The 19,041-nt window shown below is 41.7% G+C and overlaps 1 protein-coding gene across 1 annotated transcript; it reads left to right on the top strand.

Annotated features, from left to right (window-relative positions):
* Positions 1–8,094: 8,094 nt before the first annotated feature.
* On the top strand, positions 8,095–9,154 carry LOC110336998 (olfactory receptor 10V1-like). The gene has a single exon (XM_021219746.1). It carries the CDS (start codon positions 8,139–8,141, stop codon positions 9,093–9,095), a length of 957 nt encoding a protein of 318 aa, XP_021075405.1. The 5' UTR covers positions 8,095–8,138; the 3' UTR covers positions 9,096–9,154.
* The last annotated feature ends 9,887 nt before the right edge of the window (positions 9,155–19,041 follow it).

Genomic DNA, 19,041 nt, shown 5'->3' with positions numbered 1-19,041 from the left:
CACACACACACACACACACACACACACACACACACACACACACATACACACACACACACACACACCAGCACACATGCACACATGGGCATGTACAACCATCCACACACATACTGAACAACAACAACCATAACAGCAACAACTAATAATAAAACAAAATAACAAAAATCCAATAGTAAAAGGATTGATTTGTTGTGAAATTTAGTATTCTTTTAAAATAGTTTATCCAATCACCAAACCCACACACTATTGCGGATGCCAACAAGTGCTTGCTGACAGGAGCCCGATATAGCTGTCTCCTGAAAGGCTCTGCCAGTGCCTGAAAAATACAGAAGTGGATGCTCACAGTCATCCATTGGATGGAGCACAGAGTCCCCAATGAAGGAGATAGAGAAAGGACCCAAGGAGCTGAACGGGTTTGCCACATAGGAGGAACAACAATATGAACTAACCAGTACCTCCAAGAACTCCCTGGGACTAAACCACCAATCAAAGAAAACACATGGTGGGACTCATGGATATAGCTGCATATGTAGCAGAGGATGGCCTAGTTGGTCATCAATAGGAGGAGAGGCCCTTGGTCCTGTGAAGGTGCCATGCCCCAGTATAAGGGACTGCCAGGGCCAGGAAGAGGGAGTAGGTGGGTTGGTGAGCAGGGGTAGGGGAGAGGGAATAAGGGATTTTCAGAGGGGAAACAAGAAAAGGGGGATAACATTTGAAATGTAAATAAAGAAAGTATCTAATAAAAAAAGTCATTTATCTCATATTTTTAAAATAATTTATTATCAGTTATTATTCTTATCATCAGTGTGTGTATGTATGTGTGTATGTGTGTATATGTGTATATGTGCATATGTGTGTGTGTCTGATCAGCGTGCATTAGAGCAGGTAGGTATGCATGCCATGATGTACATGTGGAAGTCAGAGGACAAGTAATGGAAGTCAATTTCTTTTTTTTTTTAATTTAAATTATTTATTTATTTATATTCCAGTCATTGTCCCCTCTCAGTCCCACCTCCTACAGTTCCTCATCCCAGTCATCTTCCCCCTTGTCTCTGTACCCTCTCTGAAGTCCATTTTCTTTTTGAACTCTTTCTTTCTTTCTTTCTTTCTTTCTTTCTTTCTTTCTTTCTTTCTTTCTTTCTTTCTTTGCCTGAAACTGAAGTTCTGTTTTATTTTATTTTTTTAATGAGATATTTTCTTTATTTACTTTTCAAATGCTATCCCGAAAGTTCCCTATACCCTCCCGCTGCCCCTGCTCCCCTACCCACCCACGCCCACTTCATGCCCCTTTTGCTTTTGTTGCTCTGCATACTCAAGGATACTTTTGGGCGATTCTCCTGTCTCTGCCTCCCAACTCCTTGTAGGAGGGCTGGGATTGTGGATACAAGCAACGGTACTTATCTTTTTGTGGGTTTCAGGGATCAAAGTCTGGTTAATGGCTTTTATCCACTGAGCCATCCAATGGGCCTTTAGTAGTGCTCTCTAGACTCTGTCTCTGTTCTTAGCAAGGAAACTGATGGTTGGACCACACGGCAGGTACTAGAGCATCTTGACCTATTCTTCCTAAAGAAGCGAAACATGGGTTTTGATCAAAGTCTCAAGGATTGACAAAAATATAGGTTGACCCCTATCAAGTTACACACAAATAGGACCTTCTTGTGTACTGTGTTCATTGTGGTTTGAAGTTGATTTTGGGAAAAGAAATTACAATGGGGGGTGATCCAGAACAACAACAGTGAACAAGTGGAGAATTTGAAGAGAGTACCCTGGGTGAGAAGAATGCAATGGTCACTGGAGTCTGACTCTGGATGATATGCCAGAAGATGACTGAAGGGTGGTATTACCTGCCAAGGAATCAATGGATCTTTCTCCCTGACACCTTTAGGATGAGTATTTTCTTAATATGCACAATCTAAGACTTTAACATAAAATGATAGGGGTATAGGAAAAATGCTAGAGAACTAGAGGAATTGGGTGTAGGAGTACCAAATCCTGCTTCTATGTCACTCAGAGATGATGTGAGTGCCTGCTTGCCCATTTTGTGTTATATGTAGAGAATAAAAACAAGGCTAAGATACAGCCAAATCTAGTAGCAATTAGACCAGTTTAGAAGATCATATCCCCAAACAATTCCTTTTTGTGCTCCTACTGGGGCAGGTCCAGTCGAATGCCAAGTTAGACTCCTGGGGCTTGGTGGAATCAAAGTGGGCAGGGAATTCTCCAGAAATGAGATGAAGAGTGAGAACAGAGAAACAAGCCAGAGTTTCAACTCCACGAATCCCCAAGCCCCATGTTCTTCCCTGGTGAAGGGGCAGTAGGGATGAGCTGGCACATGGAAATGTGTGCTGTCCTCAGAGGAAGGCAGGTTCTCCAAGGTTCAGCTCCATGGTTTCCAAGCCACTAGGAGGATCACAGCTTGAGCTTCAGTCAGCCTTGTGTGGAGGATGTGGTGCCAGGTCTCTGAGTAGTAGAAATGAAGGAGACCTGTCAGAGCTGCTGTGCCTTCTATTCCCTGGGAATGGGCCAATGAGTGTTGATAACCTTGGCACCTCCCAAGGTCTTTCTGGTGTTGAGCCCCAGATAAGTTGGGGCATAGTTTAACCTATAGCTAATGAGGAGTCTCTGGTCTTGTCACCGTGAATGTGTGGAGATTATTTTGTTCACTCATCAATGCCTTAGATGAAGACAAAACCCACAAGAGTAAGTTTTGTTTTGTTTTGTTTTAAATCTATTCATTTCTTTGTATTTGTAGAATGCAGGCAGGAATCGTGACCAGTTATGTTTCTGGGCTTTGTTGGGTAGCAGTTATTATAAAGGCAAGAACAAAGTATTAAAGAGAAATAGCATTCCCAGATGCCTAGAGCTGGAAATAGTAATATATATTTCTTAACTTATTGTAACTCAAATGTTTTAAATATAGAATATTTGAAATAAAACCTCAAGAATAAAAATAAAAGTCAACTGTAATGATGAAAGTAAAGACAATAGAAATAAGTATTTAATTATAACTTTTGGCTAAGGCAGTGGTTCTCAACTTCCTAATGCCACAACCCTTTAATACAGTACATCATGTTGTGGTGATCCCCAACCATAAAATTATTTTCATTGCTACTTCATAACTGTAATTTTCTACTATTATGAATCATAATGTAAATATCTGTTTAATAATGTAAATGGTCTTAGGTGACCCCTGTGAAAGGGTCCTTTGATTTCCAAAGGGGTCAAGACCCACAGGTTGACAACCATTGGGCGAAAGAATACTTAATAATTGAGTATAAAGCTGATTTTGAGGGTCCTATCAGCTAACACAAAAGGGAAATACAGATTATATAACAATCATGGTTAAGTAGGATGCCATAAGTATGTCCATTCATAGGAATATGCTGGACAAGCATATTCACCAGGAGTATGGTACATACATGTAATTTCAGCACCCAATGAATAAGAATCTTGAGTTCACGACCAGCCTCAGCTACATAGCCAGTATATGTCTTTCTGATTTTCTAGTTCTTGTCCTCCCTCCTTTTTTCTCCACTTCCCCTTCCTTCTCCTCTTGTCTCTTTCTCTGTCTCTGACTCTCTCTGTCTCTGTCTCTCAGTCTCCGTCTCCGTCCCCCTCCCCCTCTCTTCCCCCGCCCCCGTGTGTGTGGAAAGATCTTTCTGTATATCCTGGATGTTCTGGAACCTGCTAGACAGACCAGGCTGGCCTCAGAATTCAGAGATCCTCTTGCCTCTGCTTCCCAATGTGTCTTAAAACAAATTAAGCTGATTGCAGTACTGTTTGTCCAGGTAATACCAGCACTTGGAAAGCTGACCTCCACAAAAATTGAAGCTGTTCTGGGCTACACATTGAATTACTGGCTAGCCTGTGTTTTAGTCCCTGTCTAAAACAAAATAAAATGAAACAACTTCCCAAGCAAGCAAACAAAAACTCAACATGAAAACTATAACAAAATCAAGCTAAATCACTGAAATAAAAAAGAAAGAAATGTGTGTGTGTGGGAAGACATGTTACATTGGGAACAAAGGCAAGCAGACTTTCTGTGACAGATGAAACTCATTAAGGATTTCAGCCCTAGGCATCTTAAATGGGAATTTTAAATTTATTTTTATTTATTATTTTGTATGTATGGGTATTTTGCTTGCATGTATGTCTGTTTTCCACATGCAGCCAGGGCCCACTGAGGTCAGAACAGGGCTGGAGCTGGAGTTAGAGACGGTTGTGATACGCCAGGTAGGTGCTGGGGATTGAATCTGGGACTTCTGAAAGGACAGCGGTCCTCTTAATCACTGAGCCATCCTTCCAGACCCTAATGGAGATTTTAGCAGTCAATATTTTATATGTATCTTGTATAACTTTCTTTTCTCAGTCAGGATTATATAATAAAGGCCCCTTCAGCTTCTGAAGTACAAAGACTGTCATAGTGACCACACACACACTCACACACACACACACACACACACGCGCGCGCGCACACACACACACACACACATGCACGCACACACACACGCACACATGCACGCACACACACGCACGCACGCACACACGCACACATGCACACACACGCACACACACGCGCATGCACATGCACACACACACACACATCTTCATGCTCTAGACTACTTCATTAGGATATTTTTTTTAGCATAGAGATTTTGTTCAATGCATTTAACACTTTAAAACACTGTGGAGAGTAGATGATTTTTCTTCCCACAAAAGGAGTGTTCCCAATAGAATCTGTGTGTTGAAATGAAAGGTGATCATTTTTATAAACATTGGACATCACTCCTCCTATAAATCCTTCTCAATAAATGTTTTTGTTTACATTTATTTATTTTTTGTGTTTGTGCACACACATGGATGTGTGCATATTTATGCATGAAACTTGTAGGAGTTGGTTTTCTCCTTCCACCATGTGGGACCTGGGGAATAAACTCAGGTCATTAGTCCTGATAGCAAGTGCCTTTGCCTGCAGCGCTCTCTCACTACCCGTCACTCAGTAAGTCTTCAGTATATGAATAGGTACTTGTTTATAGAGAAACAGACACTGGTTTCAATTGTGTGCATGAGTAAAACTCAAAGCCAATTGCTGCCCTTAGAGATCGAAAGCCATAGAGAAAAGGCTACAAGCAAATGAACACAGAAGTGAATACATCATTAAGGGAGAGATGAGACTCTGGGACTCTTATAGTCTCTGACTGTCCCCTCTGTGTTTAGCCACAAAGACCAGATGCCTGATCTAAGTAGTGTGTTATCATCATATATCTTGCACAGAGTGAGTAGGGAGTGTGTGTTCCCTCTACAGCCCACAAGAAGGACATCTCAGTACTCACAAAATAGCATGTTGTTGGAAAGTTCTGAGGAAAACTGGTCTGCCACTATGCCTGTTATTTTGTAACCCTGTCCAGAGGTTAGTGATCATCAGCTGATAGCACAGGGTGAAACTCTTTAGAAGGGGGAACATTACTTTTAATGAATGCACGGAGTCATTCTATAAGAGGACTGGCTTGGTGGACATGGAAATATAGTAAATACTTAAAGGGAAAGCTGCAGTCAATACAAATACTCTTTGTTCCATTTTCCACGATGGAAAGGAACAACGTCCTTTCATGACTATCACATGTGCAAAGGTCATGGCATGTCTTCAGACAGGAGCACAGCAGCTATGGGCAAAGACACATTCTTCTGGAGATGCTCCTGACACCTTATAGGGCTGCACTGCTAACTCAGAGAGTGAAGTGCACAAAAGTATTCTGTTTGCCATGAAAGAAGGGATGCTTTTGAACTGAGTGTCTGCATCCAGCCCTGTCCAAATGGTAGTGTTAAACTCTGCAATGTGATGCTATTAGTGGGGCCTGAGGAGGAAGTAGGTTTGGATGAGGATGTGGGTGTCAAAACTTTGTAGCAGGATTAATATTTCTCTACAGGTGGAAATGAGTACAGTTTCCTTTCTGCTATGTGAAGATACAGAAGAAGGCAGTGATTTGCTATGCAGAACAAGGGCACTCACTGTGACTCAACATATGGCTACCTTGAACTTGGAATTCCTGGCCTTGAGAATTGTGAGAAATAGAAATCTATGGTCTAAGTCATTCAGTCAATGTATATTTTTAAATAATATCCCATACTAAGACAAAGGTTGAAAAAGAACAATGTCCATTTTCACTTTTGCAGGAAGTAGAATAATAATATTGTGTGATTATATGCATGCTTAATTCAGTGCTTATGTTTGTGTGTATTTGTGAAGGTCTAACTTATTAATGCAAACACTATGCAACTTTACAGTGAACTTCATTTGTACTGGTTACAGTTAGTGGAAAAAATTCAACAAATAAGAAAGTTTAAAACAAATTAAAATACAGGACTTTTCTCCCTTCCAGAATTCTTTAGACATGCATTACAGTCTGCTGTAAGTACCTGAGGACAGGAGTTAGCGTTGCATTCATTTTCAGAGGCAAGGGACCCATGAGGGAAGGTGAGGCATTTAGAACTCATGATTATGGTAAACGGTCTTACCCTTGAACCTCAAGTGACAGGGAAGAGAAATATGCCAGCGAAATCTAGGCATATCCAGCTATGGCAGACAGCCTACTCACTCAGAGCTGTGGTCACAGAGCCAAGGGAAAGAAAGAGGGACAAAGGTGTGAGTGACTTTACTGAGAAAGGCCTCTTGTAGTGTGCCTTTACAAATCATACTCCACTCAAACCAGAACCAGGTTAACAATATGCTCTGAGATCATTTAGAACTATGTACTCATTCTGTTTACACACAATGTATTAGACCTGCTTAGAATTAACTAAGCTTGAAAGAAAACAACAATGTAATCAATCTTACTATGCTTTGGGCTCTCAGTGCAATTAACTTGTACAAGCTAAGAAAACTGGATAGCTTTAATATTGTTCAATGCTGTTCATTAAATACAGAGATCAGAAATCCAGAACAGTTGAGGTTCACTCTTGCTTTAGATGACTCTTCTGTTCTGCAGCACTGACTCAGGGAGGATGTAGGGCACGGTGTGAAGGATGAACATTCTGTCTCTTTGTGCTTTTTCATTCTCCAGCCCATTCCTCAATTTGGTCAAGTACAATGATTACCCAGAGTGTGAGAGAGTTATCTGATGTAGTCTTTAGAGACTTCTAATGGGCACGGGAAACTCGAGCATGGATCCAAGGACAGTTGGTGAGTATCCAGAAAGCCTTGCCTGAGTCATGTCCAAAGCAGTGGGAGGAGGGGCTAGTGTTACTGAAACCAGAAGTGAGGAGTTTCCAACAGGTTTCGATGCAACATAGATGTCACAACTATCTGTTTGATTCAGAAATCCTTGGTTACCTTCAGGAAGATGTTCCCAAACAGTAGAGAAATTCACAACAAGAGTACTTGAGATAAAGGAGAGGAAATGGTTGGTATGGAAAGAGTACTCAGAGATTTTGTTGATAATTATTTATGAGAGGGTGTTTCATTTAGCTCAAGCTGCCCTTAAACTCTCTCTGTAACTGGAGAGGACCTTAAATTCCTGATTCTCTCTCTGTCTCTCTCTGTCTGTCTCTGTCTCTGTCTCTGTCTCTGTCTCTGTCTCTCTCTTTCTCATTCTGTTTTTCGAGACAGGGTTTCTCTCTATAGCCCTGGCTGTCCTGGAACTCACTTTGTAGACCAGGCTGGCCTCGAACTCAGAAATCCACCTGCCTCTGCCTCTCAAGTGCTGGGATTAAAGGTGTGCGCCACCATGCCCAGCTCTGATTCTCTTGTTTTGCTTCCTAAATGCTGGAATTACAGGCCTAGGTCACCATATACAGCAAAAGGTTTTGAAAGATGACATAACATTGATGCAATTGATTTATATTATGATAAGTGTATTTGCTCTAGAATGGAAAACAGCACTAGATATGGGAAGCTGAGCAAGTATGTTATGTAGCAGGATCCCAGACAAAACAAGAGGAACTGAGAGCATTATCTGTGCAGAAAGGATAAAACTTAGGCATATGGAAAAATAGCCTCAAGGGTCAGGAGGAACTGGTATGTCAAGAGCCTATGACAATGAATAATGACAGAGTGAATAATGACAAGTGTCCTCCAGGTAGGTTCAGTCTATCCTCAGGGGCATCACCTGTGCCGGTGGCAGACCCAACGCATTAAGTACATGGAGGAAGGAAATCAGACTGGGATGGTCCTCTTCCACTTCCGCCCCTTCTCCAAACTCCCCGAGGTGCAGATGCTGATCTTTGTGCTTTTCCTCATGATGTACCTGGTCAGCATTGGAGGAAACATGTCCATCGTCCTCACCATCTGGATCAATCGGTGTCTCCACACCCCTATGTACTTCTTCCTGGCCAACCTGGCTAGCCTGGAGATCTTCTATTCTTCTACCATAGCCCCCCTGACTCTGGCCAGCATCCTGTCCACAGAGAGGACTGTGGTCTCCCTGGCAGGCTGCGGTGCCCAGATGTTCTTCTTCATCTTCCTGGGCAGCGCTGACTGTATTCTGCTGGCTGTCATGGCCTATGACCGGTTTGTGGCCATCTGTCACCCTCTGCGCTACACCCTCATAATGAGCTGGCACTTGTGTGTCCAGCTGGCCCTGGGGTCCCTGCTGCTGGGTTTCATCTTGGCCATGCAGTTGACTGTTCTCATCTTCCAACTGCCTTTCTGTAGCAGTAAGGAAATCAGCTTGTTCTACTGTGATGTCCTCCCTGTCATGAGACTGGCATGTGCAGACACCCATGTCCATGAGGCCACTCTGTTTGTGGTCAGTGTCATTGTCCTCACCATCCCTTTCCTCCTCATCACTCTCTCCTATGTCTTCATTGTGGATGCCATCCTGAAGATTCGCTCAGCTGAGGGGAGGCACAAAGCCTTCTCTACCTGTTCTTCCCACCTGACCGTTGTCCTCCTGCAGTATGGATGCACAAGCCTCATCTACTTGTGTCCCAGCTCCAGCTACTCTCCTGAGAGGGGCCAGGTAGTATCTGTGGTTTACACCTTCATCACCCCTATGCTGAATCCTTTGATCTACAGCATGAGGAACAGAGAACTCAAGGATGCTTTGAGGAGAGTGATAATGAAATTGGTTTTGATTCAAACACAAGAAGCACTCTAAATAATCCTCTACAATATCTTGCATAGAAATCCTGAGTTGAACAAACATAATATGAGGAAGTGGGGCTTGATATATCTTTGGTTTGGTACTGTTTTAAAGATTTTTTATATTGTTAGTTTTGTTTTAAAGGCCAGTTTTCTCTCCTTATCCTCAGGTTAGTCATTTTGGGAAATGGGGATGAAAATGCTCCAAGCATTTACGTTTAAACTCTGAATTAATTGTGAGAATAAAGAAATACATTAAATGAAAATAGTTTCTCTCTCCCTTTCTCTCTCTTTGATGGAAGGTTGAAGTTTATTAAATATAGAAAGAAAGGATATTCACAGAAAGATTCAGAAGAGCCTGAAAGGGCAGTGTGGGCTTTTCAAGACAGAGTTGCCAATGTACTACTTAACATTTATTTAATGTGTATGGGTGTTTTGTTTGAACAAACATCTGCATACCATGTGCATGGTTCACCAAGTCCTGGAGGCACTGCAACTGGAGTTATAGACAGTTGTGAGCCACCATGTGTGTGATGAAAATTGAAAGAGCAGAACATGCTTTTAACCACTGAGCCATCTCTTCAAAACCTGAAAATATTTAAAAGTTTTATTCTTTAATGATTTTATACATGTCTATACTTATTTTGATCATATTCAGTCACATTACCCTCTTTTATTCCTCCACGCTCTTTGAACCCCTTATTCCCATTGAATTCCTTTCGTATGTTCACTGTGTGTGTGTTTGTGTGTGTTTGCATAGCATTAACTGTAGTTAATGTTGCCTGTAGGAATGTGGGTGTAGTAATTTTCTGGACCATGAGAAACTTAGCAGTGGCTACACCACTTAAGAAAAATGACTCTGTCTGCCCTAGCAGCCATCAGCTGACAATAGCTTCTCAGATAAGAGTGGGACCTCTTATGTGCTCTCTCTACATGCTGGACTGTGTAAGGCTTGATCTTGTTCAGGTCTTGTGCAGGTAACCACAGCTCTCTGAGTTCATGAGAGTTATAGCCATGTCATGACATATCTAGAAGACAAGTGTTTTACAGCCCTCCTCCCCATCCTATTGTTTTTAATGTTCTTTCTGCCTCTTCTTTCAGAATGTTCCCTGAGCCTTGATATTTAAATAGAAATATAGTAGTGCTATTACTACTTTCCAAGACATCCTGGGTTACCTCCGTGTCTTACTCTGGACTTTTCATTAGATATAGTTTTTAGATTGTTAGCAATCTTCAACACTGTGCCTCTGAAAAGGGTTGAAGCCACAGCAAGAGAAGACCAAAATTGAGAACATTCCACTGTTGGTGCAAACTTAATAGGAGCAGGTTTTTCCTCTAAACCAGCTGCTATCTTCCTAATAATTGAAACAGATTATTAGATTTATTTAACAAGCTTTAAGGCACAATAACTGAGCATCTATCAATCTATTCTAATCCTCTAAAAGAATCTAGCTAGTTTCTATTAAAAACTCCCAAGATACTTGCATTTTAGTATTGATCTGGCTCTCTCTGCTCCATGTGTGTTCTCATGGTGACATCTGGTCCTTCACCTTGTGGCAAATTCTTTCTTTTTCCCTCTCACTACCTCTTCCCTGGCTGGAATCAGATGTCCTGTCCTATTATCTCCTCTGCCAAGTCATTGGCTGACCAGCATTTTATTGACCAATCAGAGATAAGTGGGGAGTAATGTTTTCACAACATTGTGACAGGAGTTTCTTACAACAAGCATTACAATTGCAAGCAAATATAGGGCATTTGAATAACACAAGAATAATCTTTACACAATGCACAATAACATTATGCCAACATTCCAATCTCTGTAATGACTCCTATTATGTAAATTTTGAATTTTAAAAATTATTAATATTTCCTCCTAATATCTTTTCATGGAAAAGATTCCAGGGAAAACTCTGGAGTTCAATTTCTGTTCTATTCACTTTATTTGGAGACTACATAAATTCATCTAAATTTGTTTCTACAATTGTGAATACTGTCCTTTAAGTCAGTCTCCCTCTTTCACTCTTCCTGTCTCTCTCTTCCCCCACCCCTCCCTCCAACTCCTGCCTCCTCCTCCTCTTCTTATTCCTCTTCCTCTTCATGTTTATCACTAGCTAGTCTTCACTTGGAACCCCTGCTCAGCCCCACAGAAGCTGGGAGAAACCCAGTTGCTCTCCTTCCCTCAACCCTGCTGGCATGTCTGGGCTAACATGTTATCACCCTTCACCTCTGCATTTCTGGCAATTCACCCAAGAGTGCCAACCCCCCCACCTGTAACTCAGCTTTTGACCATATATAGGCAAAATCCAAGCTCCTGACTGACATGTCATCACTCCTGGCCTAAGACCTATAAAATCCCCTTGGTTTAGCCGAGGTGTGAGATCTCCTTAGCCCCGGTCCTTGGGACCAGTAAACCCTCCTGGGGGTAGCATCTCATAAACCTGCCTCTATTTTAATCTGGCCTAATCTGGCCTGTTCTTTGATGGAAAACCTTTTTACTCACGTCTACACAATATGGAAAACCTTCTTTAGTTACTTGAGCTTCTCTAGAGTTGGAAAGAGAATATACTGATTTAGATTTGGAGCCACATAAACAATGCCTATCCATGAAGAAAGATACAAAGTGGACACTTGGTGGGACAAGGCTCATTGTTAGGATCCCTGGTGGGTGTTGTGTGGCAAAACTTTACCAGGGGAGATACTATACACATCTGTCCATTCACCCCAACAGGGAACCCACACAGACCAAAATACAGATGCCAACAAAGTCTGTGTGGGTTCTTTATTTTTGAACTCGGTCAGAGAAGGGAAAGTCCTGCCAATGAAGGGAGTCCTTCATTGTCCATCAAGCTCAGAAGGCTGTCCAGTCAATGGTACATTTTGAGTTTAATTAATAGGGCAATAAGACTTTTGGCAGTTTTATTAGTTATTATGGGAGGGATGGGCCTAGTGAATCTGGTAGTTTCAGGAACTTCCTGAAGGTATTTTGAGTTGTTTTCTTTTCTGTTTAAGGAGATGCCTGAAGGATGGAATGTTTCAATCCTGGAACTGTTACACAACAGTGAATTTCCTATTGATCATTTTTCTCAAGACAATGATATCAGAACATTGTAGCATGGAGTTTCTACTACCCAGCTTTAAGCTCCAGGCAGATGGGACTACCAGCTTCTACCCAGGTTCCCTTGGGTCCTCAGATGAAAGACACACACACACACACACACACACACACACACACATACACACACACACACACACACACACACTATTTTACTTTTAATATGCTTTTTAGCTCAATGGCCTGGCACTTCTAAGCCTACCATGGCTAATGTGCTCTTACCTTCACTTCCAGTTTAACTCTCTAAATCTGACCTTAATTTGGTTGCTCATTTAGGACTTTAGTCCTAGCTCAACACCTCTAAATCTGTCCTCAACTTAGTTGCATTTCTAATCTCCCGCCTGCTACCCCAGGCCCAGTTGGGGAAGTGGCCAATGGCCACTCTACCTAAGATCTCACATGGTTGGTGACTCTCTCTTCCTCCAAAGTGTGGTGAATCTCCTTTCCCCTTCTGGATCTCTGAGCCTACCTGTGGGAACCTGGAACTCCTGCCTCTTCTGTCCAGCCATCAGCTGCTAGCACCTTGATTGATCAAGAACCAATAGGGGAACAGGAACTTCAATGTTCACACGCAGTTTCCTGATCAAAGCATCAGAACCACTCCCTACGGAACATAATGGCTTACTATTTTTATAAGGGTTAGGGCACACAGTAGATTTATTGTTCTCTAGTTATTTACTGATATACTTTTTTTTTTTTGGCTTTTTTGAGACAGGGTTTCTCTGTACAACCCAGGCTGTCCTGGAACTCACTTTGTAGACCAGGCTGGCCTCGAACTCAGAAATTCGCCTGCCTCTGCCTCCCGAGTGCTGGGATTAAAGGCGTGTGCCACCACGCCCGGCTCTTTACTAATGTACTTAATGACATAAAATAGCAGCAAACAACTACTTATTGAGCTCTATCCACTATGGACTATGTATCCATTTGTTTTAAGTAAAAAGAAAGTGGGAAAGCATGGAGGAAGTAGTTCCTGCCTTGAAAGAAAAAAATCCAATGAGATTTAACAACCCAAACTGTAATTACACCAAGGGTCAGCAGATACCAGTGTTATGAAGTTTCAGGGTAGAGGGATTAAAGGACTGGAGGCTGTGTAATGGCCAGAACAGGCATAAATGACCAAGACAGGTATGAAGTTGGTGTTTGAACAGGAAAGGTATTTCTATAGACCTGGAAGGCCTCAGACTCACAGAGATCTGCCTGCCTCTGCCTCCTGAGTGCTGGGATTAAAGGTGTGAACTACTACTGCATGAAGAAGGACATTTCTTTTTTTCTCTTTCTTTTTTATGAGATATTTTCTTTATTTACATTTCAAATGTTATCCCCTTTCCTAGTTTCCCCTCCGAAAATCTCCTATCCCCTCCCCACCTCCCCCTGCTTTCCAACCCACCCACTCCCACTTCCTGGCCTTGGTAATCCCCTATATTGGGGCATAGAACCTTCACAGGACCAAGGGCCTCTCCTCCCATTGATGACCGACTAGGCCATCCTCTGCTACATATGCAGCTATAGCCATGAGTCCCACCATGTGTTTTCTTTGATTGGTGGTTTAGTTCCAGGGAGCTCTGAGGCGGGGGGGGGGGAGAAATAACTGGTTAGTTCATATTGTTGTTTCTCCTATGGGGCTGCAAACCCCTTCAGCTCCTTGGGTCCCTTCTCTATCTCCTTCATTGGGGACCCTGTGCTCTATCCAATGGGTGGCTGTGAGCATCCACTTCTGTATTTGTCAGGCACCAGCAGAGCCTCTCAGGAGACAGCTATATCAGACTCCTGTCAACAAGCTCTTGTTGGCATCTACAATAGTGTCTGGGTTTGGTGGTTATTTATGGGATGGATCCCCAGATGGGGCAGTCTCTGGATGGTCATCCCTTCAGTCTCAGCTCTGAACTTTGTCCCTGTAACTCCTTTCATGGGTATTTTGTTCCCCCTTCTAAGAAGGAACGAAAAATCCACACTTTGGTCTTCTTTCTTCTTGAGTTTCACGATCCCTTTACCCATTCCCCTCCTCACCCCCTCTCCCACATAGTTCCGTCCCTCCATTCATCTCCCATGTCTGTTTTGTTTTCCTTTCTGAGTGAGATTCACACATTCTCCCTTGGACTCTCCTTACTACTTCTGTTTCTTTGGGTCTGTGGAGCATAACATGATAATCCTGTACTTTATGGATAATATCCACTTATAACTGAGTACATACCATGCATGTCCTTTTGGGTCTGAGTTACTTCAGATGATATTTCCTAGTTCCATCCATTTGCCTTAAAATTTCCTGATGTCTTTGTTTTTAATAGCTGGATAGTAGTCCAGTGTGTAAATGAACCACATTTTCTGTATCCATTCTTCATTGAGGGGCATCTGGGTTGTGTCGAACTTCTGACTATTACAAATAAGGCTGCTATGAACATAGTGGAACAGTGCCCCTGTGGTATGGTGGGGCGTCTTTTGGGTATATATGCCCAAGAGTGGTATAGCTGGGTCTTCAGGTAGAACTATTACTTATTCCACCCGATTGTTTTCCAGAGTGGTTGTACCAGTTTTCAATCCCACTAGCACTGGAGGAGTGTTCTTGCACATTTCTTTAAGTGTTTCTTGGACATATAGAGTCAGGAGGAAGGGTTGTTGTCTATGTTGCATTTGGAGGAGAGGTGTAAGAAGATGAATTCACATTAACTTGGGCTTTGAATGATGTGCTTGGTTGCCACTGTGTTGGCTTGTGGTCTTCATGCCCATGCACCGTTCCCTTGCCTTGAGTGTGTGTCGAGCTTCATTATTCAGTTCTAATAATAGGACAGAGCCAACATGACCATCTGTCACATATGAGATTGTGGTTAAAAAAAACCACATAATTGTCCTTGTTGCATCTGCTTTTCTTCCTTTTGAGTACTTCCCCTCTTTTTTACTCTTTCTCTTTCTCTCTTGTCCTTACCTCCCTACCCCCATCTTGTTCTAGAAGTCAGCTGCTATGTTGTAAGAAGCTTCCCTTTGAAAAAGTAAACAAGGCAAGAACATAGGACAGATACCTCCAGTTGTGACCAGCAAGGAACTGCTGTCTCCAGCTCAATAGCCCTAGAGAAATTAAATCCTGACAAGGACTCTGTGTGACCTTCCTCATTGCTCTGTGTGAGCAAGTCCTTCCTCATTAAGGTTTGAGGGGACCTTGAGATTGAGGGAGCCAATTGAACTACACCTGGAGCCCTTAGACACAGAAACAGTACAAAATAAACAAGTGCTTTTGCTTCAAACTGTATGTGTGTGTGCCCGTGCATGCTGCAGTGGAGGTAGAATATTAAATATCTTCCTCTTCAAATTTGTGGCTTGCTTTATTTGATTTTAAACCAAGTCACACCTTTAAGAAACTTCCTCAAGCTATGCCATTTCAGGTCTTCACCATCAATATGTAAGGTAGGATTAATGCCTTCCTTCTGAGCAGGACATAAACAGGTTCAGAGGGAGGAAATGAAGATCCCCTGCATCACAGGATTCTGTCTTGGTTTGTTTGTAAAGGTAAAATTAATGTTGCAGGTTTATTAATAAATGAAATACAAGTACTTGAATGTGGGAAGTGGGTGTGGCCACGCAGCAGCCAAGATGGCGCCCTGGCTCATTGCCAAGCCCCATGATCCCTGATTGTTTACCAAGAACCTGATCATGCACACCTGAATGATCATGTGCTGCCCGCCTGACACATAGCGTCATACAGCATGATATTGAGTCACTGGCTTATCAACATGTACCCTGTCTGCGTGCATGGCTCGTGTACAGAGTGTGCTGAATGCTGATTGGATGATGAAGAGTGGTGAGAGACGAGTGCAGAGGATGGATGCAGATAAATTGGGCGATCCCCCAGAATAAAGGAGAATAAAGCAGAAGCGGAAGCGGAAGTGGAAGCTGCTTGAATCTGCCTTGGTGTACTTGTCGTTTTTTCCCCACCTCTGCTGGCCGGAGGCTGGGGCGCGCGGCACTTGAATTATCCCTACCCTTGTTTACTGATAACATTTCAATTTCTGCCTGTCCCAGAAGAACAAACATCTGCAAATTAACAAGTTGAGATCTCTATCTCGTAGAAAGATTGACGAACCTTGCATTCTACAATAACAATCTTCTAATAGATTGCCATGATAAGTGAACTGGGTTTCTGTATTTCATTTGAAATTAAGTGGGTTTTTTGCAGTCTTTAATGCTTAAAATTTTAACAAAGATTGTTGGTACCAGGACCTTAGAAACCTGTGACATCACATAGGTGACAGAGAGAGACCTACACACCTGATGCCAAGACAACGGCCACCATATTTCTAGAATCCATTGTGCTCACCTCCCACCTTTACCTGTGACCACATCACCATCCATATATATATATATATATATATATATATATATATATATATATATATATGAGGAGCACCCTCCTTTCTCTTCCCCCCTTATCTTTCTTCTGCCACCTTGCTCCTCTCTCTCCCAATAAATCTCTTAAATGTGGAACTGTTTGGCCTGGTGTAGTTCTTCTGAAGCTGCGCGGCGTTCAAGATCATAACAAAGATGACATTAATAGAAATGTCAAACTGGATGGAGGTAGGGTGGAGTGGAGGCCTGTGGTACCCACAAGGCATCAACCATCCAAAAACAACTATAGGCAACTTAGAAATACTGAGAGTGGGAGAATAGTTTGTCCCATATTAGAAGACCATTGGTTATCCAATGCCACACTGTCATCTCTGAAAACACAAGTAAGATTACATATTGAACAGATTCTATTTAGGAGTACATACATCCATGCATGCAATAACAATGAACAAAAAAAAGAGGTCATGAATTTGAAAGAGCAAGGAAGAGAATATGGTAAGATTTGGAAAGATTAAAGGGAAGGGAAAAATGATTTATTTATATTAATCTCAAAATAAAATTAAAACAAATAAATAATATAATATAAAAATAAAATAAAATTTTATCTTAAAACTTTAATTAAATTTAATTAATTTTAATTAAAATTAAGGCAGATTATATAGTCATTTCTATTATAGCCACAGATTAGCCAAAGATAATTTTGTTTCTGTACTAAAGTTAATGCGAAAACATCTTGTTAAACCAGGTGTGATGGCACATGCCTTTAATCCCAGCACTCAGCAAATAATTACCCCAATAAACATATACATGTACATTATTCTAGGTCAGGGGCACATGGAAGAATACATAAGAAAAGACTAAAGCTATGAATTTACCTTAGGTTGTAAAAGTTAAACTTATGATGTGATGGTTTGAATGAGAATGGTCCCCATAGACTCATACATTTGATGTTTGATCTTCAGATAGTGGAACTGTTTGAGAAAGATTAGGAGGTATAGCCTTGTTAGAGGAGGTGTGCTACTGGGGTTGCCAGCCCAGTGTCTCACATTCTGCTTGCTGCCTGTAGACCAGGATGTAAAGCTCTCAGCTACCACAGCGCTATGCCTGTCCATTCCCTACCATGATGATCATGGGCTAACTTAACTCTCTAAAACTGTAAGTGAGTATCCAAAAAAAGCTCTTTCCTCCTCTGGAAGAATTTCTCTGTGTAGTCCTGGCTGTTCTGGAACTCTCTCTGTAGACCAGGCTGGCCTTGAACTCAGAGATCCATTTGTCTCTGCCTTCCAAGTGCTGGGATTAAAGGCATGCATCACCACTTCCCAGCTTTCTTTCTTTTATTTTTAATTTATTTTATGCACATTGATGTTTTGCCTGTATGTGTGTCTGTGTGAGAGTGTCAGATCTTGGAGTTACAGGCAGTATGAACTGTCATGTGGGTGCTGGGATCTGAACCTGGGTCCTCTGGAAGAGCAGTCAGTGTCCCCAACCGCTGAGCCATCTCTCCAGTCCCCAGCTAAATGCTTTTTAAGAGTTGCTGTGGCCATGATGCTTCTTTATAGCAATAGAACAGTAACCAAGGCACACGAGAAATCAAAGGCATAGCAAGCTTGGTTGGTTACACTGATTTTTTTTTTAAAGGCAGGCTTTGAACATAAACAGGCTGAGTATGCCGAAGGATAGCGATTCAAATACAGTTTTAAATGGCCTCAGGGCATATTATTAACTGGGTTGCAAGGTTTAGCAAAAGTTCAATCTCTTCGAAGAAAAAAGATATTTTGAGAAAAATATATTACCACATCAGATGACCAAGATTTGGTGGTAAAGTCTGTCCTCAGCTCCCCTTGTTATATGTCCAACCACTGTTCAATTGGCTGATAGTAACATATCCTTCATGGAGAAAAAGCCTGTGAAGTGTACTAAGTCTATTAAGTCTATTAAGTGTTTGGATAATCACAAGGAGCAAGAGATAATGATAGAAGTCATAAGAAGGAAATTTAATTTTCTACATTAAGGAAGATTTGTTAGAGTTCAAGTACAAAAGGTGGTTAGAAGTGTCTGGAAAACTGAAAAAGTAAGAATGGTCAAACCAAAATCAAACCAGGAATAACAACAAAATACCCCCAAAGCAAGATAATTTGGTATTCTCTGGCATATATGAAATGGCTTTATTAACTGCACCTTTCCAGTTGTCTGGTGATATGATGATATGTGCTTATCTTTATGGTCGTGTAGCTTTTGTCCACAAATGTCAGGGATGCACAAATTTAATTTCTTAATTGTTTTTCATTAATCAATGAGTTAAATATAAACTGTGATTGGTATTGGCTTAGTCAGGGTTTCTATTCCTGTACAACATCATAACCAAGAAGCAAGTTGGGGAGGAAAGGGTTTATTTGGCTTACATTTCCAAACTGCTATTGATCACCAAAGGATGCAGGACTGGAACTCAAGCAGGTCAGAAAGCAGGAGCTGATGCAGAAGCCATGAAGGGATGTTCTTTACTGGCTTGCTTCCA

Source organism: Mus pahari, chromosome 1, assembly GCF_900095145.1.
Source record: "Mus pahari chromosome 1, PAHARI_EIJ_v1.1, whole genome shotgun sequence".
Classification (NCBI taxonomy): domain Eukaryota; kingdom Metazoa; phylum Chordata; class Mammalia; order Rodentia; family Muridae; genus Mus; species Mus pahari.
The sequence above is the reverse complement of the archived record's forward strand: the minus strand, read 5'-3'. Positions and strand labels throughout refer to the sequence as shown.

Bases quoted from the DNA above. Each gene is read 5' to 3' on its own strand.
- LOC110336998 (XM_021219746.1), top strand. From the start codon at position 8,139: ATGGAGGAAGGAAATCAGACTGGGATGGTCCTCTTCCACTTCCGCCCC.